We start from the raw sequence: 26,141 nt of genomic DNA on the forward strand, positions 1-26,141 counted from the left end.
CAATTTTTTCTTAATAATTATTTTGATAAATGGATCTAAACAGAAAAATAATCAAAGTTATTGGACGAAATTGAACCAAGAAAAAGAAAAAAGGATTGAAATAAAAAGGCATTCAAAGGTATATGATGTAAATAATAAAAAAATAGAAAAATAACTAATACAAAAAAAAATTAAACTTAGAGAATCAAATGTATAATTTTCCCTTGATTTTAGTACCTCGAGGTCAAACTCCACTAAGGAATATTTGGAGGAGAATTTTTCTTGTTCACTTCATGGACAATTCAGGGGCCTTTTTAACTAATAATTAATATTTTGGAAATGGCTCTATAGTGATCGGATTCAAATAGTAGACACAGTTAAATTGACGCTGATTTTCGGCATGTATGATACATTAGAACTACTTTCTTCTTTGCTGCGATTATTTGGCAAGTGGCAGCAACTGCATTGACATCGCAAGGGATATAGTTAATGATAGTACATATATATATATATATATTCTTATTGGAGATACAACTAGCTACTACACATTCAAGTGAGTACTTAAGTCATGCATGGATCTTGGAGAACATTTTATTACACATTCTTGGAGACTCCTTTATTTATTGGAGATTATGATATATTATGATAGAAAATATAAATCGTATCAGGACAATAGAGATTAATTGGAACCTTTCAAAATTTTTCAACATCTGAGTGATATTATCTTGATATTATGATATTATTTATTTTCTAATTTAATTAATGTATCAAGCCTATAAACAGGCGAGTTATTTCTTATATTTCCTTGACTCAATCAGAATAAAAACTCTCGTGGTTTTGGTTTATGTCTATCACGTTTGAGATCTCCATTCCTGACTCTCTTTTTATATTTAACTTTCACATGGTGTCAGAATATAATAATGAGACCCGTTGATGGTGGGATGACCAAGGTGACAACAACAACAAACTTCTGAAACCAAAAGGACCAAGTGAGTTTCTTCCGGCCTCTGAAACCAAGATGCTCAAGCTGTTTTCACTTGACCTTTGTTGCTCGACCTCTAAAGCCAAGGAGTTGAAGTCGATTTTTCGATATCTGTCGGCAAAAAAGCCTAAGTCAATTCAGGGCTATTATCATGGGAGGAGCCCATGCCATTGTCATACTTGATCTGCTCAACATTCAAATCGGAGTTAGTTCCCATAAGACGACCATATCGCTGCGCAAAATACTCGGGGGTATTAGAGATTATGATATTTCATCTTAGAAAATAGAATATGTGGTTATAAGATCATATCAAGTCGATTAGATTAGTTAAACTCTTTTAGATTATCCAAAACCTCGTTGATATTATGATATTATTTATTTCCTAATTTAGTTACTAGTCAGCTTATAAATGGCGAGTTACTTTACGTATTTCCTTGTGTCAATAAGAACACCCATGATTTCGACCTATTGCTACCATATTTCTCCAGTCTCTACTCGCATTGTATAATTAAATTTTACACCTATTTGCAGAGAAAAATGGAATGTTACTTAAAGGGACGGCAGCAATTCCTCCGAGAGCAAGCACATAAGATATGAAGTGAGAAAGAGAACACATGAAAAGAACTAAAATGAAGGGAATAGCCAGAAGGACAAGGTAAAAAGATATAACTCTTTTTCTCAATGCCCACTTGGGGACATCATAATGTTGTGCGAGAAATTACATTTCTCTATGGACCCCCTTATCCCTTTTTCGTACTCATCATATATATAAACCCTCCATCTCCTCTTCACACACACACACATATAGTCGGCCATACCTTCTTCCTCCACAGGTAATCATAATGAGTGATTGACATGCATATTGTCCTCCCTCACTTTCCCTTTTCCTTGGTATTCCGCAAATGAGGGAAAGCCAAATAATTTGACCTAAAGATTTTAGAATTCATAACAAACCCTTGATATGATCCAATCCTTCTCCGGCATGCTCGAATTGTGGCTCGGAGGGCTCGAATCGAGCTACAATCAAGATATCCGATCACCATATTACCCTATACATTTATGATCCGAATAGAGCTTGTGAGTCAAATTTTTAAAAAAAAAATTGATGAAAGGGATTGGGAGTGTCTTTGACTATTGTTTTTTATTGATTACTTGTATCGGTATCGATGGCGAATAATCGCCCATTGGATATGCCAACATATTCATTTATTATACAGCACATGGAGGGTGCATTTTTCATGTCCCTAGTGATGAGGCTACTATTTTCAAATTTTCCTTGGTTTGATCAGCTGCAAATTTCCTACCAACCTTTTACTTTTCAAAATTCACATCAGGACTAAAAGGATCGTACTGACTCAGGTAGAGTCAAAATGACATAAATTCATGTCCATGTGGCTATATATGTATTGCAATATACATGACGCTCGCTTCTTCTCTTTTTTTTTTTTTAAATCAGTATATCTATGACGCCTGCATATATAATTACATAGGCTCCCATACAATAATAAAGCAGTTTGCTTTTATAGGAAAATAAATAAATAAAGGAGTTCGCTCATCTCCTCAGTGTCATCAGTTCAAATTCCACCCAGGCACCGTAGTGAACATAATTTCTATATTGATATATGTTATATCATTGCCTATTGCTTGGATCAATTCGATGATGGATTAATCTACTGTCAGAGCCTAATGAGACGCCTTTATAATTATTCTGAAAAACTCAAAGTTAATTTCCAAACCAAGCATAGAGCTTGGATTACGTTCGGAGTGAAATTTTGATTAACCATACATCAAAATGCATTATCCTCGGAAAAATTAAGTTACATTGCATGGTGATTTAACATTTGTACATGTAGACATTGTTAAAGCACTCAAGACAAGTGCATGAAATCAAAATGAAACGTCACTTGAACAACCATTTTTTTTTGTTAAAAGAGAGATTCATAAACTTATAATACAATAAAATAAAAATCTCAATATTTAATGAAAGAACAGGTAGTCCCACAATGATTACCAAACATGAAATCACTCAATTATTAGGCGAAGGCGTGCGGCACTGTACTAAAACCTTTTTTTTACACGATATTTTTATTTTTTGTTGGGTGAAATTTCAACCAACTTTTTCATTAATTAGCTTATATATACTGGGTAAAATTCGACCAAACGATGGACCAAAATGGATGAACTTCCGAAAGGAGGTCACGTAACAAGACAAATACAAATTAATGGGGCTCTGCGTGGAGAAATTTGGGACATTTGAAAAAATTCCAAAATTGTGTTAGTACTTCGCCTTTATATTCCACTTGTCTTGGGCAAAAGAAGAAACACATCTCGTTTTCTTTTCTGTTTTTTTTTCCCCCTCTATTATACAACGCTTGTTGAGTTTGTATGTCATACAGCAAAATTCTTCACCCTCCTTAAACTCATATCGTATATGATAGAGGGAAGAACACCAGCAAAAATGGAGCAGGTTAACCCTCTTTCTCGTGTGGGGCTAGTGATCGATCCGTCATAATCCCGGATCGGGGCTAGTGCTGCATCTAGCCTATATAGAGCTTTAAAGCTCCTTGCATGTCATGAGAAAATCGAACTGCCGACCTCTAGTTTGAGGACATCGTCTTACCACTTTGCCCTCATACACTGACGATCAGTGGCCAATAAACAAATCATCGGCCAGCAAAGAAGAGACACTTTGTCTAAAGCTATATCTACTAGTTGCTTTCGGTCGAACACACGGAATTAATCAACTCCTCTACTCTCTTTATCGATCAACATGTACGATAAACATTAATAATAATACACACACATATATACGTGATTTACCGAACTAAGTCTCGATGATAACATGTGGTCGGCATCGTGCGCTGAGAGTGAGCTAATAAGAAGGGGCCCATTATGAACAATAAATACATAGTAAAGACACAGTGGAACAAATGGAACAAAGGAGCATTCACGGGGAGGGGAGGATTAATCAGATCTGAGATCTCACAGCTCTCAGAGAATATTTATTAGTTCTCTTTTTCACTACTCACCATTCTCACTCCCGACACATAGAACAACTGAAACAATATATATGTATATGTATATGTATGCATTAATTTTCTCTGCCCAGAAAACTCCAATATGTAATCGATTGCCCTGACAGGACCCCAAAGCAATAGTATTGAATATGTTTCAGAATAACAACAACGGTCTTTTATTACGTACACTGTTCTGATAAAATCACTGGACAAGTACTACTTCTCTCTCTCTCCCTTTACATAAACACGCACATTCTTTCTCATGTCTCTCAATAATTCGGTTGCATAATTGGGTCATGAGGAGGTAATTATAGTACTAAGCTCGGTTTGAGGTCGGAAAAGTTGGGGTTTGGCTTGCTCGAGGAGAGTTGAGGGAGTCGAGTTAATGCAGAGGCATGTAACCCGACTCTCGGTATAGCTCAAGAGGGATAGACAAGGAAGGAGAAGGTGAGTTGGGCGGGAACGGAAAAGAAGGACTCCCGGACCCGGTTCCGGTAGTCAACATATGGAACCCTAGTCCGGGGGGAGAAGAAAGAAAGCGATGACGGGAGGGGGTCTTACAAGGTCAAGAAAAGGTCTTACAAGGTCAAGAAGAAAGAAAAGCGAGATGGAGCAGAGGTGAAAATGAGAGAAGGGAAGTGTAGTGAAAAAAGCTCAGGTAGGATAGCGCCCGATCAGCATGAAGAAGCGGCAACATTTGAGGAGCCATTTGAGGAGCACATGGCTCCCGTTAGGGTTCTGTCTCCGGACGATTCTTTGTCGTCACTGGTTTCATTCACCGATGATGGGCACTTGCATGACCGGTTGTTGATGCCAAATTCACGCCTGGCATCGACTTGGCCTTGCCCTGCACACCATTTCAAAAGTGTCTCATTCGAGTTAGCACAAGTTTGAGGAATTGAAGCCGACATAGTATGAAACATAAGCATGTTTGTCTCGAAAACTTTTGATGCTTTAATGGATGCATTTTGTGTGCAAGTACCTGCTTCCATGAGTAGCTAATTATATCGAATTGCCTTCGAGGAAATGGTGCAAGAGATGACTTAATCAAATTAAAGAAACACACCAGTTAGATAGCTAGCCAGAAAGACATGTACACGAGGAGGTATACATACAAAAGAGAGATGACTATACCTTGTGGAGACAACATGGGTTTGTGTCTCATCTGCGAAACCTCGTCTGTCTCTCCCTCCAACAGACGAGAGAAAAAGAAGAAGAAGATGATGATGATGGAAGAGACGTAGGGGGATGGCAATGGCTTTAAAAGGAGAGGGCGAGGGGAGGATATCCATGGAGACGGCTAATTGGGCTTCTTCTTCTTCTTCTTCTTTTCCCCCATGATGGACCTGACAGTGACCGGTTCAGGCCCATAATGGGTTCTTTTCTTCATCTGAAACCGGAGCTGCTGACATCGCCACATCATGAACCGGCCCGAGCCCTGCCCTGCCATCAATGATTTATCTCGAGATAGTTACGATCTAATAAGTCGTCTTACATCTTCATGACAAGACCGACCATGTGATATACAGTTGAAAATTTCCCCTAGGGTTCCTATTATCTAGTGTAATTCTTAGGGAGAAGACGATTAGCGGAGAAATTCGATTTCATATGTTTTACAAGGTTTCTAATTGCCTCTTTTGTCGGGCTACATGCAATATATGTCGAATATCTATGATCTTTTATCTCTTAAAGCAATGGCAGTAGTGGCAAATGGCCTTGAGCCGGGATCTAACTCCCAATGCCTGCATCGACTTGCACAAGCAGACTTTCGAGCTGATCGAACCATGAGCACATTAGTTTTGTAATTTTTTTTGCTATAATATAATCAAATTAATGCCGGAGATCGAGTTCAGAAAACGACTTCCTCCTGTCAAGCATTTCCTGCAATAAAAAGACGGTCTCAACCACAAATCATCTGGTTTTAGTATCTTTAAGTTAAATAATTAAATTGTTGAAATGCCAAAATATTTACCGCGTATTGAAAAAGTCAGCCCTTTTGTCTATTGCTTGATCCAGAAAAGGTCGTCTGCCTTCTATTTACAAATAAAAATTGTCCAAATTTAAAGTAGCTGGGAAAGCACAATACACACATATATATATATATATATAAATAATCGCGTGGACAATTTTTTTCATTATAAAGAAGGATGTACATAGTCAAATACAGTTAAATAAAAATTTTAATATCTAATAAATAAGTACGTATAATCTTATTGAGTATGAAATTTGAAATTTCTTAATTATCAGTGAGTGTATGCCAATGTGCGACTACACACTCTTTATTCAAATATATTATCGCTCCTATTTATGGATAAAATTATATTAATTATACATTTTTTCCATTAATAAGATTAAAAATCGAGATTTCATTTAATAAAAAGAGGTGTCGAACAGTGGAACCATTCAATTAATCTATATCAGTAGTTTTTTTCTAGTTTATTAACTTATACTAGATTTTTAACCATAGACATCCACGTGGCAGTTCCTGGTCCTTTCAGTGGAATGGGTCAGTTAGCCCCGTGTGGCCCTTTGATAACTTTCACACGGTTCCCTTCCGTCCCTAAAAAAAAAAAAGAGTAAATAAGGTCCCCTTTTTTATTTTATTGGGCCCAGCACAATAAATAAAAGATGGAAAGAATCACTAAATTTATTTTATTTACCCCTACATAGAGAATAATTAAATGAACTGGCTCTACCAGCTAGTTTTTGTACCCCCGTTCCATACTTAAGAAGAAAAAAATAATTAACTAATTAACTAAAATATAAATAAATGCTTAGAAATTAGAAGATAATTAACAAGAAGAGCAACCTGAGAAAAGGAGGGGTAATACTATAACAAATCTTGTCATATATTGCTTAAAAATCTAACGTTTCAAATTCGAAATTTGTACTCCTTTATTATAATTCATTTTCTTATTAAAAAATAGTCAAAATCTGACTGAATAAAGTGTCAAATCAAATTTAAGAATATGTATTTCTTACAGAATAATATAATTATTTGTCTAGTGTATTAATATATATTGATTATCTTTATGTGCATGTGAATATAAAAATATAATTGGACCACAACACATATTGTATTAGATTATGTATATATGAATATTAAAGAACACGGATATTGTGGGGAAGGGTAAATTCACGAAGGCCATGTGGATAAAGAAAAAAGACAATCATCCCAGTCTCCTAAGAAATGGTCAAACTATAATTGAGCTGGAGCTTACCTTTCTAATTCCAATTGCTCGACCCTTACCCCAGTTCTTATATATTTTCATATTATTATTATTTTCTTTTTTTCCAAAACTTGTTTGGAAGAGCAAAATCTAACAATTCAAGCTTCAGCCTCTATATTCCATGATAGATCCATATACCGGTACCGAACGACACAAATCATCATTAAAGTAACATGAGAATCAATCATATGTTGGTTAAAGCATATAGTTCCTTTCATAGTATCGTTTGTTAGCAATCCATTTTAAAGATAAATATGACCGATAGACATCTTTATCAATCTCTAACGAAACATATATTTCGGAGTTTTCAGCAGCATTAAATTGTAGTGATCAAATTCAGATAAGACACAGGCCATAACTGGCATGCACGAAGTGAGTGATGTGACCTACCAATGATCAGAACGGGAGAAGGGAAATGTCGAATTCCATGCACGACAAATGAATCATAGGAATATACTAGGAGACATCATATATGTGAACAAAAATATGTCCAAGATGTTAAATATGCATCCCCAAGATATATATGTATATAATGGAAATCTCTATTATAGATCCATATTCATAACCCTTAAGAACGGATAATTATATGCCCCTGCTTTGTTTAATCCGGTACTGCTGTCTTGTCACTAATTGATCATCCGTGCAAGGGCGAGAACGTCCATGTGCCTCTTCTGAAGTAGGTAACTCTCGTCGGGTGAAGGCGACTTCCCGATACATATCGTGGCAATTATTGGAGGACGTGTCATGTCTAGCATACATAACCAAATAAGGAAACCAATAATGTGGGGAAAAAGCTTTCTCAGGGGGGTGGTGCTGAGTTGAGGGGCATTGGCATATTGGCATATTAGCATTGGCATTGGCATTGATCAGTTGAAGGGATTGAAAGATGTGTGCCTAAACCTTAACCTTTGTCTGCATTCATATTTCTGGCCAATGTCCAAAATGATAAAAGAGGGGGCTCTTGCTCTTCTCTGGTAAGTGTTTGGGGAAGGGGAACGGGCATAGCTTTGCTCATTTGGAAATAAGGGATGGGAACAAAAACCTGCAGAGATTCTCTATTGCTCAAAACAGGGTGAATAATTTGAAAAGGTAAATTACGAAAAAATAGAAAATTAAATTAAAGGTTTCTTTTTTTTTTTTGGGGCTTTGCTTGTGGTCCAACTTAAGTTCCAGTTTTCAAAAAAAAAATTATATATTGGATTTGCCCATTCCTCTTTAATTTTTGCTGTTGCAGAACTCCCATGCCGGTTGTTGTTGTGATCTCAGGTACAAAAACCTTACGTCTGCACATAGACATGATTGTACTCACTGTGCTGCTTAATTCGTAGTGTGTCACTAGGAAGGAAATTATAATTACTTCGTTGTCTCGACCTTATAACGGTGAATAAGCTAGCAAACATGTCGTTATAGGGCTATGATCTCGGGTAATATTTCACATGAACTTCAGATCGAAGAAATGAAATCGTTAAGGGCTATATATGATCTCTGGCAGTATCATAAGGTTTACTATCATTATGCTTGTGGTTTTGTTTTTCTCTTGGAACAACATAATCGAATGACATGTTTGTCTTCTCCGGCACTCGTCATGTTAGGCATCAATACAATCATGTATTTGGCCCTTCATCCGCGCCAACCGCAAGAACATCTTTGTCTGATGAGTTCATTACTTTCCGACATCTGTATCGTGAAGTTTAACTGATATCTGCAAGATTCTATCTAAGACATGTACTTATCTCTAGTATTATAAAGTCGACTACCATTATGCTCGTAGCTAGTTTTGTTCTCTCTTTGAACAACATCATCCAACGACATGATTGACTTCTACTAGACTTGTCACACGAGGCGCTATACAATCATGTATATGGCCCTTCATCCGTCAACTGCAAGAACATATTTGTCAAACGAGTTTATTATTATTACTTTCCGATATCTATATCGTGAAATTTAACTGACTATATATGCAAGACTCTAAGACGTGTTATTTATTACTATAATTATGTTGGCATATTCTACAAGCATGTTTTTTGTTTATTACTATCTGAATTATATATCGAACGGGAAAGATTTCGTGTGTCGGGGACCATGCCCTAGTTGTGCGGGGCCTCGCAATTTGAGGAGCTTCGGAATGAGCTTTTATGATGCCCCCAAGTTTCACCATTGTCTTGTAATCATCCGACTGACATTCTCGGGGAATACACAACATGTGAATAAACAAAAACATCAATTGACCAAATGTAACCCAGAAAACCGGACCAAGTGCTCTCTAGCTAGCTAGTTTTTAATTAATTATATATATATATATATATATATTATGTTCTTTTATTGACTACTAGTCATATGTATAGTAATTAGGGCCACCACTTCAATGACCAATTGCGCTTCATCGATCGACTCCAATCTCCTACTCGAAAAAGTTAGGAAATTGCTTTTAGCTTTCCCAACATGATTTAATTATAGAGGAATTCTGTACATTGATATTGCTATTGATTCGAAATTAAGATATATTTATTCAATTTTCATTGTTAAAGAACTCTACTTCCTTTCCTTATTATCTCCTACTAAAGGTAGGATCTCTCCTATATAAAAAAAAAAAAGGAAGGTGATTTTCGTATGTCCACCATGGAAACTCATCTTCACTTGGCATGTTACGTTAAAAATACGACCACGCAAGCGAGATCAAGACCGGGTGCACTATGTTGTTGTGTCTAGGATTTATCACTTGTACACGCGGGGGAATATCAAGACATGTTTTTCATTTGCCATAGTAAGATTTATTTATTATTATTATTATTATTTTGGTGAAAGCCATAGTAAGATGAACTAATGAATAAAAGTCATTCTACACTACTTTTTTTTTTTTGGGCCACAATCTACACTATTGAGACCACCAAATGAGATTTACCTCCATGATGGGCCGGGCTAAGGCCAGGCCGAAATTCCAAGCTACGAGTCAGCAACCTTCCCCCCTCCCGATCGCTAATGTTGCCGAGCTAGAGTTTAGTTGAAATCTTCAACTTAGACAACATCGACATCGGCTACTCTCTTTCTGGGGAAAAAATCGATACATAGTTTTTGACCTTCGATAGTAAGATGGACAGGAATAATACTAATCATTCGTCCTCCCCCCCCCCCCCCCCCCCCCCCCAAGAACCATATCCAAAAATAGTTACACCTGAGCATAGGTCGGGCCGAAAACGAAAACGAAAACGAATCATTCGATAGCAGGAGGGCTAATTTACGAAAATGAAAAGGTGGGCCGAAGCCCAAACCAGATGGCTATCTGATTTAATTTAATCAACGAAAACATTATTGGGCCAACGCCTCCGATTGGTGTTAAACGAATTGGGCCGAGACCCGAACTGTTACTTTCCGTTACAAGAAGGAGGTCCAATCAGCACCTTGCCAGGTGGACTGTACATTTTATCCGATTTAATTTAATTTTATTATTAAAATAAATAATATGTAACGCAATAGAGCGCAACTCAGAGATTACCGATTTAATACGTATGTGATTTATGTCACTTTATTAATTATTTTAAAAAAATTTTATTGTATTATATGATGGATTTTTTTAATCGGAAGAAATTAATTTTATTTAATAATATATCGGCCACGTCGACTGACTATCTCTCCCAGAAGGAACGAATCATCAGTGTTGTGTGGACTCTGTAATCTCTCGAGAGAGACTCCTCCACTGGGAGAAGAGCGAGCTGCAAGCCATGGCGTTCATGGCGCTGTTCGTCACGGCGACGAAGCTCGCCGGAGCCCTCGTCACGCTCACCGTCGCAGCCCAAGCCTTCTCCTTCTCCCGCTTCCGGAAGAGGAACCTCCTGCCGTTCAAGTCCCCCATCGACGAGTCCGCGGACACTCTCGCCGTCTTCAACGTCAGTGGCGGCGGTAAGTCATCCCATAGTCACCTCACACTCTTATTCGCTTGCACGGATGGTGCTTCTGTTGTTAGGTGGTCTTAGGAACTTCCGGTGAGTTGTAAAGCTCGGAGCTTGCGGTGGTTCAAGCCGGCTCTGTTGTGCTGAATAAGTTCAATGTTTGAGTATTATGAGCAAGCAACCATGGTGAAAAGATCTATGGTGGGCAGAAATGAACTCTGCAAATCTTTCTTTAGGTGAAAATTTTAGCAAAAGTGGAACCTTTTCTTTGGCAGAAATGAGCTCTCGCTTCATGCTTGTTTGTGTCGTACGGAAGTTCTTGGGAAATGCTCTGCTGTTAGCACCAATCCATGAAGTGATAACATTTGTTGGATTTGCGATAGATTGTAACTAGACCTCTTCTGCTAAGTGCAGAGGGGGAGAGTGAATTTTTCTTTGGACTGGCAACAGCACCAGCTCATGTTGAGGATAAGCTAAATGATGCTTGGCTGCAGTTTGCTGAAGAGACTCCATGCGATCAACCAGAATCGCAACTGGGTCAGCAACCTGCAGATGCGGTGATAGCTTCAGCTGCTGGGGATGGAGGGTCTCACCAAGCCTCGGCTTCTAGTAGGAATGCTAATAGTCCAAAGAAAAAAGGGAAGCCTCTTAAGGTAGCAATGGAGGCAATGATTAGAGGAATTTGTAAATATATTGAAGAAGACGAAGAAGAGAAAACAGGGGCACACGCCTCTGTGGAGGAATGCCATCATAATGTTGCTGCATGGCATAATGTTCCGCATCCGTAAGGCTACAGTTTTTGTCTTTAATTTCCTGTCCATTTGATATATGTGAACTTGGGGGTATGTTGTTCTCGGTCTAATACTAGTTCGCTCGTCTATATGCAGGGCAGCAATTTTGTAGATTAGTTTTTGTTGATTGATGAAAAGTTTTTGCTGGCTTTCAGGGAGGAGAGGTTAAGGTTTTGGTCTGACCCTGAAACAGAAATAAAACTGGCTAAAGATACCGGGGTCAGTGTTTTCCGGATGGGGATAGATTGGACCAGAGTCATGCTTGAGGAGCCAGTTAATGGGTTTAAAGACAGTGTTAGTCTGACATCGACTACTCATATGATTCTAATTTAAATGATCTATGGTATTATCTGTTTCATTTGGATGGCGATGTGGATTGAGATTCAATCATGTGAAATATGATTTACTTTTCACTTTGCAATGTCTTTCAGGTTAATTATGCAGCACTGGAGCGGTACAAGTGGATAATCAAAATGGTTCACTCCTATGGAATGAAGGTGATGCTCACTCTTTTTCATCATTCATTGCCACCGTGGGCTGGTGACTATGGCGGGTGGAAGCTGGAGAAAACTGTTGATTATTTTGTTTACTTTACAAGGTTAGAAATCTACTTAAGTATGCTAGTACAGGTCATCTATGTAAATTCCATGTCTCCCAACATCCACTATTCTCACATTTAAGCTTCAATTGATTATATCAAGGTCTATTTTCTTTGTGGTACCTGAGTCTCAAGATCATACGAATAAAATTGAATCTTGTGAATTTGCTTCTACTTCTTTTGGGACTGAGTTTTCTTTCTTCGATGGATACTCATCGAAGACTTCTTTTACAACTCACAATTGATTGTTCTTTCTTTTTTTTTTTTGGAGGCAGGCTTATTGTTGAAAGTATGTCAGATATCGTGGATTACTGGGTGACATTTAATGAGCCTCATGTCTTTTGTATGCTTACTTATGCTGCCGGTGCTTGGCCTGGAGGTCATCCAGATATGTTGGAGGCTGCCACTTCTGCTTTACCTACTGGTGTCTTCACACAGGCTATGCATTGGATGGCTGTGGCGCATATAAAGGCTTATGATTGTATTCATGCTCAAAGGTGCCCTTTCATGTTAGATGTTCTACACACATTTTAACTGCTGAAAATCTTGAATACTCACAATTTCAGGTTTGGAAAAGGAAAATTGAGGTAGAAACTAGAGTACAAGTGCTAGTGCTCGTTCAGCATGCTTTGACCATGGACCGTTAGTGCAGCCCACTTATTCATGCACTATATATCAATGAACAAATCTATATGGCGAACCATCATTCTAACATAGTAATTCAATTTCCTGAAGAGACCTTGCATCCGGTGGAACTTTTGGTTAAACTTTGGTTCTATGGCTCCTCGCCCACCAATTGGCTATTGAGAGCAATTTATAGCGCGTCCTCAATCTCATTAGTTACTAATTTTGTCAAAACTTCTCTTGTGCTTCAGTAGAACATCATCAAAACCGGTAGTTGGGGTGGCACACCATGTCGCATTCATGCGGCCTTACGGTTTATTTGATGTAGCTGCTGTGTCATTTGCTAATGCTTTGACTGTCTTCCCATTTGTGGATGTCATCTGTGAAAAGCTTGATTTTATCGGCATAAACTATTATGGACAGGTATCGTCTTTTTGTCTCTATTAAAATATCTACTTCCTCTGTCAAAGAAATAAGTACTAAAATGAGTTCCTACGTTTTATTGTCTGTTCTGCAGGAGGTGGTCTCTGGTACTGGATTAAAGTTAGTAGAGAATGATGAGTATAGTGAATCTGGACGTGGGGTATATCCTGATGGCTTGTACCGTGTGCTGTTGCAGTTTCATGAAAGATATAAGCACCTGAACATCCCCTTCATCATTACAGAAAATGGAGTCTCAGATGAGACAGATCTGATTCGTCGGCCATATTTGTTGGAACATCTGCTTGCTGTTTATGCTGCCATGATCATGGTTTCAACTCTGAACCTGATAGTCCAACTTGTACGACCATGGGGTCTCCACCAAAGTTATTTATGGTTCCCTTTGTTTATTGATTTGCAGGGAGTTCGTGTTATTGGTTACCTGTTCTGGACAATTTCTGATAACTGGGAGTGGGCTGATGGGTATGGTCCAAAATTTGGACTTGTCACAGTTGATCGAGCCAATGGATTTGCTCGAACTCCACGTCCCTCATACCATCTATTTTCTAAAGTTGTTACCCTTACTTTCCCCTTTTCTGATTGATACTTTTCTTCCGCTTAAGTCTTATACATATTCCAACTTCAGGTGGCTACAACAGGCAAAATCAGAAAAGAAGATCGGGACTCTGCATGGAATGAACTCTACAATGCTGCTAAAGCGGGAAAGAAACGATCATTTTATCGAGCAGTCAATAAACATGGATTGATGTATGCAGGTAATTGTATATCATAAGTTTTTTCCTGCTTAAATTGAGTGCCTGTTAGACTACCTGTCAGTTTTTTATCCCGTAGTACGCATAGATATTACAATTACGATTATGTATTTGGTAGAATCACAAGTAATATTTAAGCTGACCAACATAGTTTGGTCCTTTGGACAATTTTGTTGCACAGTGTATTTCATTACCTGTATAAACATATACATGTATATGTCCCCTATTTTCTTTTACCTTTTCTGTTGGAAATTAGAAAAAGGTGATCAAGTCAAACATGTAATGCATATAAACATCAAGTAACTCTTAATTATTTGGTCAAGCTTTTGACTGTTTACATCCATCACATTTGTCATTTCATATGACAATGGGTTTTTATTTGTTTCTTTAACAGGAGGCCTTGATGTACCCATTCAGCGGTCCTTTATCTGCCGTGATTGGCGTTTTGGACACTATGAGATGGAAGGTCTGCAGGACCCATTGAGTTGCATATCCAGAAGCATTATTCGGCCTTTCTCCCTCGGAAAGAAAAGAAAGTCCCAGAAAGATGGCGAATAATTCTTCAGCCTCTCAACTATAGCATCTAATATCCCAATCGCTCAATCTGAGCTTTCATTCTTGGCATGGTGAGAACGGTTGATATTTATCGACATCTTTGCAACTGCTTTTGCGAATAGTGAGCAAATATTTCTTGAAGCGCAATGGTACAAGATTTTCTCGAAAAAAGTACAATTTGTCTTATGTGCATTATGAGCTTTTATCTTTTATATAGTTAGAGAGGTTTGCTGTTCAGTAGATTCCTTTCCCTAGTTCCTAGAGTTTGTCTTCATACAGATGATCTTATGTAGGTTTGGGGTCCATTTACATAAGCATATAAGTCCATTGAACTCCCTATCAGGTTGCCTATGATTCCATTAAAAGGTTATGGAATGAAGCTGTAGTCTAAAGATAGGATTGTTTTCATGCATTTCGGCCCCTGGTTAAGAGTAGAACTCGAGATTTCTTGTCCCATAGAACGTTGAAGAAAGCACCTCTGGCCAAAAGCTGAATTCCTGTTAGAAATTGTGGAGGAGGTGCACTTTACTTTTTAATCATATAATTGAAACTCCTTTTGGATTAGTTGTTTATCACCGACAAATGGCATTCTATTATGGGAAATGTCCAGAGTCGTTTCAGGATGCTTTAGTTTGCTCTGCGTCTTAATCTACTCATTGCTCATGTTTGCAGTGGATGGCAATGAATCGTGGGTTTTGGAAGCCTTGCTCTCGGCTGTAGAGACGTCGAGAACCTGTCAATCTACATCATACACAGTCAATCAACGTTGTTTGTATAAGCAGCTGTTGCAGAATCGATGAATCCACATTGTATTATAATCCCCCATATGGAGAGGAGAGGTGACTGCGGTTATCTCAAACTCAAATCCTCGCATGTGCTTATACCCAAAATCTGTGTTATATAGATACATACAGATATTACTACTTCAAGCTTTTGCTGGCTTTCGTTGGACTTATTATTTCCAAATTGATTGGGGGCCATCTTCCTAGCTTATTTTACGGGAGACGCGTAAGTTTGAAATCACACGATAATCTAGATGTCTAACACGAACGGGGGGTCAATATAATATGAGATTAGTTATCCAAAATTCTATGATCACTCTTAATCATATAGCTTTTCTATTACCATGCAACATGCAACTCTTCAGCTAGTTTTTTATATTGTCGTGATCACCTATCCTATGATTGTAATTTGTACATCGATGTTAGACTCTTGATATTTTCCTGTCTATCACGACCTCTTTGGGCCTCTCAGGGCCACGATCTGAGTAGACATTTCCCTTCATAATTGAAATGTGGAAGGATTAAAAAGAACACGAAACCGAGCCAGGCAGTGGTGATGGGATACAAATCCTTTCGCAATCAATATCGAACGCAATTAACGGGTTAATGAGATTATATGCAATCGAGACAGCTCCAAGATTTCACATTGTTTGACCCTAAAGGAGAATCTCTCTCTTTTTTTGATGATGATGATGTGATTCCCGTGGGTGCCAAATTTGCCAAGAAGGCATAGAGAAGCTGTGAGATACCTAATACCTACCCGTATCCTGCCTGCCTTCAATGTGGGCATTTTTCCCCAATGAATGACAGACAAAAACAGTGGCCATGTCAATCTAACTCATCCCATAAAAGAAGTGGCCATATATAGTCAGTGCAGTATTTGCTGATCCCACTGAGATTAGTCAGTAAATGGAGGCAACAATCAGCTTGCTAGGATCGACAAATTCAATCCGCATACGACATAATCTATTCAGTGAATCCTCGGTTAAGCCATTCCGAAGTAACAGTGGTCACCTGAACCTGTTTTCAGCATCATCAATCAATTCGTACAGTTGCCGTGAGACAGTTCTTGGCATCCAATGTTGGGTTTTGAAGATTCAAACTGCTGACTGGAAGCTGGAGCGAGCCGCCGGTGTTGCCAAATGGTTGGCCACCGCTGGCTGGAGGTGCTGATGCGTGAATGCGGACAATTGGGTGGATTCAGCACAGCTGAAGTTGCGGCTTGATCCCTTGTCAAAAACTGATTCGACGATGCTTTTGCCATAAAAGTTGTCGTCCATTTTCCACAAATAAGTGAAACAGTATTCCTAGGATTCTTTCCGAAAAAGCTCTCCATGACTAAGTTGCTCCATGAGCCATCATCAAGCCTGTTGAACAATGCCATTAACAATAATCAAGCATACGGAAATGCACACTTTCTCCAATCCAACTCGCACATTGCACATCCTAATCACTCCAAGTGTGAAGTTTTAAGTCAAAGCCCCCCAAATTAGAAAAGCATGGAACCTGCTTTCAGACAAAACTGACATTCATGGAAGGAAGCCACCATTTTCACTGTCATCCAGCTTGTCCTACTCAACTCTGAGCATCTACTCCATCGAGTATTGACCCTTAATTTGTCCTTCCCTAAAGCTGGCCATGTAAATTCCGTGACATCGAAGTTCCATTGTCCCTTGCTTTGTCCTCATTGTGTATATACATGTTATCAACAAAGAAGAGGATAAACTTCTGGTGGAATGAGTTGTCTGTCTTCAATTAATACTGTTCCTAAGATGACAAAGTTCCTGTCTCTCCCATCCACACATCTCTTTCTCCATGTCTTGGTCATTCTTGCTGCTAGCATTGATGATATAGCTGCCGCAGCAGCAGCAACCTTGGACTCGGATAGAGTGAACAACCTGCCGGGGCAGCCATCGGAGCCGTCCATCTCCCAGTTCTCGGGTTACGTCACGGTCGAGCCGGGCAATGGGAGGGCCCTCTTCTACTGGTTCTTCGAGGCCCAGTCCCTGCCTTCCCAGAAGCCCCTCCTCCTCTGGCTCAATGGAGGTACATTCTGCTTTTCCCTTAGCATTTAAATTGAAGAATCTCCTTTTATTGTAAAATGAATCAGAAATCTCATACATACACACACACACACATATATATATGTAATTTTGTAGGGCCTGGGTGTTCATCAGTTGGTTATGGAGCTGCATCAGAATTGGGCCCTTTTAGAGTTGACACCAATGGCACTGCACTTCTCTTCAACAAATATGCTTGGAATCAAGGTCTCTCCTGATCTGTCTGTCTCTATCCGTATCGATTCAATCCGATGATAAGTGTTAAAAATAAGAACATTCATCTCGTTCTGTTTATACGAATTAGGAAAAAATGAATTGGTTATCGATATTTGTTCAACTGGAAAAGAACTGTCTTTTCCAGAAGACAAGGAGAATTAATAGGTGGAGAATAGTGAAAAGAAAGTAATATGAAAATGTAATAAATGATTTTGAGATGATTGATAGGGAAAAACTTTCATGTTATGAGCCACTAATTGACTAAACAAATGTGCTAAAACCTTGTAACACATTATATTTCAACTGCAGAGGCAAATCTGCTGTTTGTGGAGTCCCCAGTTGGAGTTGGATTCTCCTACACCAACACTTCTTCTGATCTCTCGGTCATAAATGATGTGTTCGTCGGTAATGATTAATTTGATTCATTGGTTCGATCTTTCAAATGATTATTACTTCGTTTTGGATTCGTTTTGCATCTTGATTGGATATATCATTGTTGTTTATGTACACCCAGCGGAGGATGCTTACAATTTCTTAGTGAACTGGCTGCTGAGGTTTCCGCAATACAAGACCCGTGATTTCTTCATTTCAGGGGAGAGCTATGCAGGTAATGAAAATTGCAGGCTCTCCACTGCCTGTTAATAAAATCGAATCAGTCCCACAACTGTTGATTATTATAGACTACATGACAATAGCCTTGGGTCCCGTGGCGTCGAACAGTCGTGGTTGATCTGACTACTATTGCTGGTTTTGTCCACAGGCCATTACGTGCCTCAGCTAGCCGACCTCATCTATGACAGAAACAAGGACACATCCAAATATCCCACCATCAACCTCAAAGGCTTTATTGTACGTAAACATATACATGCACCTATCGGAAGACCGATCTCACCTAACTCGACTTCAATCTTTTTATAACATCACAAATTTTGGTTTTCAACAGAACGGCATTTGCACGAATTGAGCATACCTCTAATTCCTATCTTCTTACTCATCCTCCAGTCAATTCAATCGCACTGCAGGTGGGAAATCCTGAAACAGATGACTACTACGACAACAAGGGACTGCTCGAGTATGCATGGAGCCATGCTGTGATATCAGACGAGCTCTACAACAAAGCGAAGTCAGCATGTGATTTCAAGCTCGTGAACTGGTCTGAAGAGTGCAATGGAGCCATGTCAACGGTTTTCTTGACATACCAGGAGATCGACTTTTACAACATCTATGCTCCTATCTGCCTCATCAATGGCAGCACCACTTTGTCTTCGTTAGTAGCAGCTGAGGTAACAACCAATGGCAGGGTGATTGATCAGCCTTTAAAGATTTATTACAAACTTTCGGAACGTGATAAAGTGGAATCAACTCAGCCACAACTAATTAACGTGCAGGTAAACAGTTATGGCACGAGGAGGAGGATGAGAATTCCTGGAGGTTACGACCCATGTTCTTCGGCTTACACTGCTAAGTATTTCAACCGACCGGATGTTCAGTCTGCTCTTCGTGTCGGGAGAGGGAATGGCCCTCTGAAATGGGAAGTGTGCAAGTAAATATTCTCCGAATTCTACAATGATCTCATCTTTTTAAGTTTTTTCTATCATTTCGTGATTAATTCAGATCTCTATGATTCTTTTTTGCTCCGTTTCCAGTAACAGTATCTTGAATACATATAACTTCACCGTCCCATCCATGTTACCGATCTACACGAAACTCATCAAGGGTGGCCTCAAGGTCTGGGTCTACAGGTACGTACAGTATACCTTCAGACACGAGTATATTACTAATTCTTACGTGGTCGAACATCATAGTATTCGGCCTGTTGAGCACCCAAGTATTCTGAAAGGTGTGTTTGCTGTCTGAATGTGAAGCCAGTGCCGCCAAACTGGAGAAGGTTTCTTTCTACGAAAATAATTACAATTTAATATTGCTAATAGTGTTTCGGGTTTGTTGGGCACAGTGGGGATGCTGATGGGCGAGTTCCGGTGATCGGGTCCCGTTACTGCATGGAGGCGCTCGGGCTTCCTGTCAAGTCTCCTTGGCGCTCTTGGTACCATGATCACGAGGTTAGCCAAGTCACCCTTGCCTTGATCCAATTCCGAGAGTCTGGTTCGACCATAACTTTCGATCATTGTGGGTCTCATCGAAGTGGTGCTGCAGGTTGGAGGGAGGATCCTGGAGTACGAGGGGGTGACGTTCGTGACCGTGAGAGGCGCGGGCCACCTGGTCCCGCTGAACAAGCCCAGTGAAGCCCTTGCTCTGATCCATTCTTTCCTAACTGGGGATGAACTGCCCAAACAGAGATACTAATTAGGGACCTTTTGGGTTCTAAACATGTTGAGTGGACAGACCAATCAGTAGTCACACGGCTCGAATTCGATGACGAGGAGATTTTCTCAGATGAAATAAATACTTCTTGTCCCACGATGATTTCTGTATCATGGAGTAGGAGATTGTAATAAATCTGGAAACCCGCGTTCAGTATACTCGGTCATTCTGCAAGCATTCTTCTTTTTCTTTATTTGCGGCGCCTATTTTTATGCTTAGAGCAGAACTCTCTAGAGAAGCAAGAAGAGCAGGTCCAGCAGAATGTTATGTCGTGTTAAAGGGATATCTACATGATCGGATCGATTGCAAGTTGAGTCCAAGAAAACGTAGAATCGGTAGTCCTTGTGTTTTATTGCTATCAAGTGACAGAATACCGGGTTCCACCAGAGTATGAGAGGACAGTTAGAGACTGGCCACACATTTGTGGTGACGAAATAGAGAGAGCTTAACACGAGAAAAAAATAGAATTAATGATAACTTTTTTTCAATTATAGAAGAGATTTATAAATTTAGTATAAGAAAATAAAAATTAAATAAGATATATGAAATTTCACTTGCAAAAGCCGAATTCAAAATCATTGACACTGGCGAGGGAATCTTGTTCTCCAAGAATGGCCAAAGACGCCACTTATGGTGGGATGATAATGTGCATCGCCAATAGAGAAATGACACTTGTCAATGACATGCAGGGTTATTTTCTTTGCATCCTCTGCCATAATAACCAACGGTACTTTAATTCTTTTAAATAAGATGTTGTAAATTTAGAGAGAGTTTTATTATTTAGTGAATCGATTCGGTTCAAACTAAATTAATCGGACTTTTTGAACTTTCGAATATCATGATGAATATTTGAATAAAAATATATCATAATATTATGAAGCTTGTTGCATTTATATTTTGAAAAAATAATAAGTGAAACTATCATATATATTGTGAAATTCTCAAGTACATTATCCATGAAGTTCACGACCTTGTATTTATTATATTTGTTCACATTTATTAAAAATTAACACATATCTAGAGATCCTGTTTGGTTTTATAACACAATTTTAATTATATTTCATTTAACTCCACTTATCTTTAATTCAACAATATAATTATTACTCTCTCTTTTTTCAATTTTTTTAAACATTCAATTCAATTTTTAATATTAAATTATCTCAACTATTTATTACTTTTTTTACAATTCAATAATACAATCATTACTTTCTCTTAACTGTTCATTACTTTTTTCACAATTCAACAACACATCCATTACTTTCTCTCAATTATTCATTACTTTTTCACATTTTTTCTCATAATTTAACAACAAATCATTACAAACCAATAAAAATCAAAACTCAACTTTACTCAACTCTAAAATCAAACACAACATAGTTTCGGATAATATTTTCTCTTATATCCTACTTCCACTAAGGAAGTGAAGAAGGCTTTTTAGTGAGCCTTTTTAAAAACGCTCAATTCCGAACTCACCGAGTCAAAACTTTCCAAAACATCTTATAAATGGGCTTAGTGAAGGATTGCGAAGCTCCAATATAAACTTCATGCAGTCCTTAAGCCGCAATCGATAATTATTTAGTTTTGAACTTTATTTATCTTCAATTCAACAACACAATTATTAGTTTTTGTCTTTTTCTTCAATTTTTTATTCTAATTACCATTCAATTCAATTTTCGATACTAATTTTCTCAATTATTCATTACTTTTTTCACAATTCAACAATACAATTATTACTTTCTCTCAACTATTCATTACTTTTTTTTTCATAATTCAATAATACAATAATTACTTTTTTATTTTCTCCCTCAATTCCATTATTACAATCCTAATTAAATATATACATATACATAGTTAGAGCTGAGCGGAGTTTAATTTTTAAAAACTATGTAATTAATTACTTACGATGAATTATCTAGTAGCTATGAATTCTTTTTGAAAAGTCGCATTATAAACTCAGTTTCTATAACCAATTGTTACAACGCTTATGCATCGGTCTTTCGTTTTGAATATAAGTGAGCCTTGATCTATGGGGGTTACATATATATCGGTCACAGGTTCGGACATGTAAAGGCACGCATGCGTCTGAATTTGACTTTCTCCAAGTGACGATGACATCACTGTATTAGTAGCAAAATAGGAAACGTCAAATAATCGCGACCCGAACTCACATCGAAAACACCACGGCCCCCATTTCCGTATTAGAAGGCGTTTATAGCAGTCGTACCTGTGACGAGTTTTTATTCGCATAGAGAAGTTTTCAATTTTCCCATTATTGCAATTTTAGGAATCGAATATTAAAAGTTTTTTTTTTCTTTTAAATATATTTTTTGAGATTCGGACTTATATTTTTTTTAATATTTTTAATAATGATAATAAATTATTATTATTATAATTAATCACGGATAAATATATTTCAGATTTGTTGTTTCTTTTTGGAAATTTCTTTGTTAAGGAACTTCACAGCAAAGCTATAATCCGTCACCGTCTCTGTCCGCCTCGCGCCACCAGGAAACGGAGCACTCACGGCTTCCCTCCGCCACTCTTTCTCGCCAACCTTTGCCTCCCTCTTACTCATTCTCTTCAATGTCGGACGTTCCCTTCTCGAAGGGCGACCGTGTGGAGGTCCGGAGGGCCTCGTCGCTGCCCGGCGGCTTGCGCGGTGGCGACGCATTTTACCCCGCCACCGTGCTACGCGCCCCCGCCAGGTCCAGGGCCCAGATTCTCGTCGAGTACGACAGCGTCGCATCCCCAACTTCCACCCTCACGCCCCTGCGAGAGTACGTGCCGTGGGTCACGGCCCGGCCAGCACCGCCGAATGAGTTCGGCCGCCGGTTCCTGCCGGGTGAGACTGTGGAGGCTTACGCCGAGGAGGGGTGGCACCAAGGCACAGTCTTGGAGGTCTCTGAAGATAACTCGAGGTACTTGGTGTTCTTGGAAGCTACGCAAGAGGAGGCTGATTTCTTGCAGTCATGTCTGAGGCTCCGGAGGGAGTGGACCGGCGGGGGCTGGGACCCACCTTTCCCCGGCCAAAAGCTTCTTCCGGTACGTAAGAATTGCATCCTCTCTCAGAATTCTGCCATTGATCGCCTCCGGAATGTGTCTGCTGGATAGTGACTGATTAGGGCTTCTCTTTATGCTTAATGGGTAAGGATATAAATTGGCTGATGAGTTTTCAAGTATGATTCTCGACAAGATGAAGAAGATTATGGTAAAGAATCATGAGCTGAGGTTCGATGATCCATGCCATTGTCGAATGAACATTGATGTTGCACTGCCAACCTGTTCTAACATTATTCCTCTGTTTGCGAAAATCCATTCTTGCAGGGGAAGCCATCACCTGTGACGGAGTCTAAACCCGGGAAAGTTCGGCAACTCAAGATCACATTTAGCAAGAAAAGTGCACCACGTTTCAAGAAAGGTAAAACTGTAGAAGTTTGTAGCGATGATGAAGGGTATGAAGGCGCTTGGTACACTGCTGTCATAGTGGACTACCTAGGGAATGGCAAGTATATAGTGGAATATCTCACTTTGAAGACCGACGATGAGACTGCTCCTCTAAGGGAAGAGGCTCGTGAGGACTACATCAGACCTTACCCACCTCGGCGACTAGTGCCGTTCAGTCTGCTTGACAAGGTCGATGTTTGGTACAATGATGGGTGGTGGACAGGGGTTATCTCAAAAGTCCTTAATGGGTCAACGTACGTGATCTACTTCAGTACAACCAATGAAGAGTTGGTGTTTGAACAGTTGGACCTGAGGATTCATCAGGACTGGATCAATCAGAAGTGGGTCATTGATTCACAGGTATGAACTGACGGGTGACTTTTATTTGAGTAGAGCTTCATTTGGGAAATTTAATTCTCAGTATGCCTCCATACAGTTTCCCTGAAGACAGACTGGTATTTGAAATCTCTCTATTGTTTGAAGTAACCGTTTTACTTTAAACAGAGGTTGAAGCCGGATGATGATTCATTAATTCGTTTTTTGGACATGTTATCAACCGGTGAAGATTTAAGTGATGAACTATATATTTGCTTACCTTCCTTATGTGAAATCTTTCCAGCTACAAATTCGTGTGAGATCATTTTTTACTGCATGGATGTAATCTCCAATATTCTGTTTTCTCTGTCCATTCAGATCGTCATTTTTGCCAGAAAATGATAGAATGGTTTTGCTTATTGTCATTTTTTCGTACACCCCAGGATGCTTTCCATCAGTTAGGACCTGCCACGGGAAACTTAAGTTCAAAAACTTACTTTCACAAGGGAATGAAGGTAGAGGTTAGAAGCGATGAGGACGGGTACCGAGGCTCTTGGTATACAGCAGTGATCTTGGACTCAATTGGAGAAGACGTATATTTGGTTGAGTACCAGACCTTGAAAGCTGATGATGAGACTGAGCTCCTTAAAGAAAAAGTAAGGGGTTCTGACATTAGGCCTTATCCTCCCGAAGTTCAACAAACTTGTGGATTTGCCCGTCTTGAGGCAGTCGACGCATGGTACAATGATGGTTGGTGGATGGGCCATATTTCACAGATACTGAAAGACTTGAAATACCAAGTCTACTTTAGATTGTCAAATGAGGAGATGGTGTTTAAGCACGATGACCTGAGGCCTCATCTGGAGTGGATGGGAGGGCAGTGGATCCCTTCTTCTAAGGTACGGAATAATTTCACCTGCTAATTGTAGTAACAATTTTTTTTCTGTGGATCCGACTTGTTGAATCACCGTCCTGTTGAAGTCACCTACAAGCTGCTACGTCCCGTTTCCACTGATATACTTCCCTGCTCTTGATGTTGTGCATTCTAATAGTCACAACAGACATAATCCCTGCACCTCATTTTTCCTGTGCATTCATCATGTCCGATACTATGTGGTTCCCAAGTTTGTAGGGATGCGCTTTCTTGTCGAAACCTATATACTAACTGGGTCTCTTTTTATCCTTCCCTTTCAAGGATCATATTGCAGTTTAGATAACGAAGGCATAGGGGAAAAATCAGGCTGTACATTTTGAAAAGCTTCTCTTTATCAGATCAAAGCTCTATCAGGGGGATTGCTAGCTACCATGACATATGCTGAATTAGCAAAGGATGATTCTCTGTTAGGTCTGCTAAGCGGAGGCTCGTTGTCATCTAAGGTCCCGCAGCTGCTGTCTCTTTGTGAATAACACTAGCATAGGACTGACCGTATACGGAATCAAATTGTCTATATATATTATATTCCTCCTTTTGAATCGAATATGACTCTTACAAACACTACTACTCATCACAAGTGTCTAATGCTCCATTTGTCCTTTAATTCGCATTATATGCCTGTGATTTATTGCTAATCGTCAATCTTTTACACGAGTCTCCTTGTGGTAGTATCCACCCGGGTGAGGGAGCTGCTGATAACATTCTTATATGCTCGTTTTGTTTCGTCCTCATAATCCCAGATTGAGGGTCCCAGACTGTTCTTTTGGTTCGACGAGGACTCTGGACTCTACTTGTTCAGGGCATCGTTGTTTCGTGGTGTTTCATTCAATGGCAATCAGTTGAATATCGATCGAAGACATGGAATTCGGCTTGCGAGTTCTTTGAGCAATTGATAAGGCAAGGAACATGAATGCTAGAGGACCATAAGAATTGGTTGCGTGACAAAATGAGAGATTTTGGAGCATTCCTTTGATGAGTATATTCTTTTTTTTTTCCGAGTATTTCTTGAAATCCCAGTAAACTTGGAAAGCATATTCTTATTCTTACAATAATTTAAGAAAATAAGTTAGTGTAAATAAGAAAATAAAAAAAATTTCCCCAGAAAAAAAAAAACAATTCGATTTAATCAACAACGTAAATGAGACTGGTAAAGGTACATACTGCATGGCTTTCCAGAATTATTCCCCTATTTACACTTCAATGATGGACCTT

General features: G+C 39.0%; 3 protein-coding genes and 1 long non-coding RNA gene across 8 annotated transcripts; 3 read left to right on the plus strand and 1 right to left on the minus strand.

The window, feature by feature from the left end:
• Positions 1 to 4,082: 4,082 nt before the first annotated feature.
• On the minus strand, positions 4,083 to 5,297 carry LOC116206785. 2 transcript variants are annotated; one of them, XR_004156795.1, is made up of 3 exons: positions 5,113 to 5,297; positions 4,961 to 5,020; positions 4,083 to 4,825 (listed from the first exon to the last, which is right to left on the minus strand). It is a non-coding gene; the product is annotated as an uncharacterized LOC116206785 (long non-coding RNA). The 2 variants fall into 2 exon arrangements; XR_004156796.1 differs by lacking the exon at positions 4,961 to 5,020 and having other exon boundaries at positions 5,113 to 5,272.
• Positions 5,298 to 10,828: 5,531 nt separating this feature from the next.
• LOC116208531 (beta-glucosidase-like SFR2, chloroplastic) lies at positions 10,829 to 15,849 on the plus strand. 2 transcript variants are annotated; one of them, XM_031542018.1, is made up of 11 exons: positions 10,829 to 11,105; positions 11,510 to 11,879; positions 12,042 to 12,180; positions 12,318 to 12,484; positions 12,760 to 12,981; positions 13,363 to 13,531; positions 13,626 to 13,859; positions 13,950 to 14,099; positions 14,175 to 14,304; positions 14,696 to 14,927; positions 15,529 to 15,849. In XM_031542018.1, the coding sequence occupies exons 1-10, from the start codon at positions 10,928 to 10,930 to the stop codon at positions 14,857 to 14,859; spliced, it is 1,923 nt and encodes a 640-aa protein (XP_031397878.1). In that variant the 5' UTR covers positions 10,829 to 10,927; the 3' UTR covers positions 14,860 to 14,927; positions 15,529 to 15,849. The 2 variants fall into 2 exon arrangements, with proteins under 2 accessions (XP_031397878.1, XP_031397877.1); XM_031542017.1 differs by having other exon boundaries at positions 10,830 to 11,105; positions 13,360 to 13,531.
• A 1,377-nt stretch (positions 15,850 to 17,226) lies between these two features.
• Positions 17,227 to 20,498, plus strand: LOC116206727 (serine carboxypeptidase-like 33). The gene is made up of 10 exons (XM_031539520.1): positions 17,227 to 17,684; positions 17,798 to 17,905; positions 18,224 to 18,319; positions 18,429 to 18,521; positions 18,675 to 18,763; positions 18,937 to 19,197; positions 19,303 to 19,457; positions 19,561 to 19,656; positions 19,869 to 19,974; positions 20,069 to 20,498. The coding sequence occupies exons 1-10, from the start codon at positions 17,375 to 17,377 to the stop codon at positions 20,216 to 20,218; spliced, it is 1,464 nt and encodes a 487-aa protein (XP_031395380.1). The 5' UTR covers positions 17,227 to 17,374; the 3' UTR covers positions 20,219 to 20,498.
• A 2,158-nt stretch (positions 20,499 to 22,656) lies between these two features.
• On the plus strand, positions 22,657 to 26,042 carry LOC116209161 (protein AGENET DOMAIN (AGD)-CONTAINING P1-like). 3 transcript variants are annotated; one of them, XM_031542718.1, is made up of 4 exons: positions 22,657 to 23,278; positions 23,561 to 24,040; positions 24,439 to 24,894; positions 25,670 to 26,042. In XM_031542718.1, exons 1-4 carry the CDS (start codon positions 22,820 to 22,822, stop codon positions 25,820 to 25,822), a joined length of 1,548 nt encoding a protein of 515 aa, XP_031398578.1. In that variant the 5' UTR covers positions 22,657 to 22,819; the 3' UTR covers positions 25,823 to 26,042. The 3 variants fall into 3 exon arrangements, with proteins under 3 accessions (XP_031398578.1, XP_031398580.1, XP_031398579.1); XM_031542720.1 differs by lacking the exon at positions 25,670 to 26,042 and adding an exon at positions 25,204 to 25,580 and having other exon boundaries at positions 22,659 to 23,278; XM_031542719.1 differs by lacking the exon at positions 25,670 to 26,042 and adding an exon at positions 25,191 to 25,580 and having other exon boundaries at positions 22,660 to 23,278.
• The last annotated feature ends 99 nt before the right edge of the window (positions 26,043 to 26,141 follow it).

This window comes from Punica granatum, chromosome 5 (genome assembly GCF_007655135.1).
Source record: "Punica granatum isolate Tunisia-2019 chromosome 5, ASM765513v2, whole genome shotgun sequence".
Classification (NCBI taxonomy): Eukaryota; Viridiplantae; Streptophyta; class Magnoliopsida; order Myrtales; family Lythraceae; genus Punica; species Punica granatum.

Coding starts and splice junctions, on each gene's coding strand:
- LOC116208531 (XM_031542017.1), top strand. CDS start 10,928: ATGGCGTTCATGGCGCTGTTCGTCACGGCGACGAAGCTCGCCGGAGCC. Junction 13,860..13,949: donor TTTATGCTGCCATGATCATG/GTTTCAACTCTG, acceptor ATTGATTTGCAG/GGAGTTCGTGTTATTGGTTA. Junction 14,305..14,695: donor ACATGGATTGATGTATGCAG/GTAATTGTATAT, acceptor TTTCTTTAACAG/GAGGCCTTGATGTACCCATT.
- LOC116209161 (XM_031542718.1), top strand. CDS start 22,820: ATGTCGGACGTTCCCTTCTCGAAGGGCGACCGTGTGGAGGTCCGGAGG. Junction 23,279..23,560: donor CCGGCCAAAAGCTTCTTCCG/GTACGTAAGAAT, acceptor CCATTCTTGCAG/GGGAAGCCATCACCTGTGAC. Junction 24,895..25,669: donor AGTGGATCCCTTCTTCTAAG/GTACGGAATAAT, acceptor TCATAATCCCAG/ATTGAGGGTCCCAGACTGTT.
- LOC116206727 (XM_031539520.1), top strand. CDS start 17,375: ATGAGTTGTCTGTCTTCAATTAATACTGTTCCTAAGATGACAAAGTTC. Junction 18,320..18,428: donor CATAAATGATGTGTTCGTCG/GTAATGATTAAT, acceptor ATGTACACCCAG/CGGAGGATGCTTACAATTTC. Junction 19,198..19,302: donor CTTCGTTAGTAGCAGCTGAG/GTAACAACCAAT, acceptor ATTAACGTGCAG/GTAAACAGTTATGGCACGAG.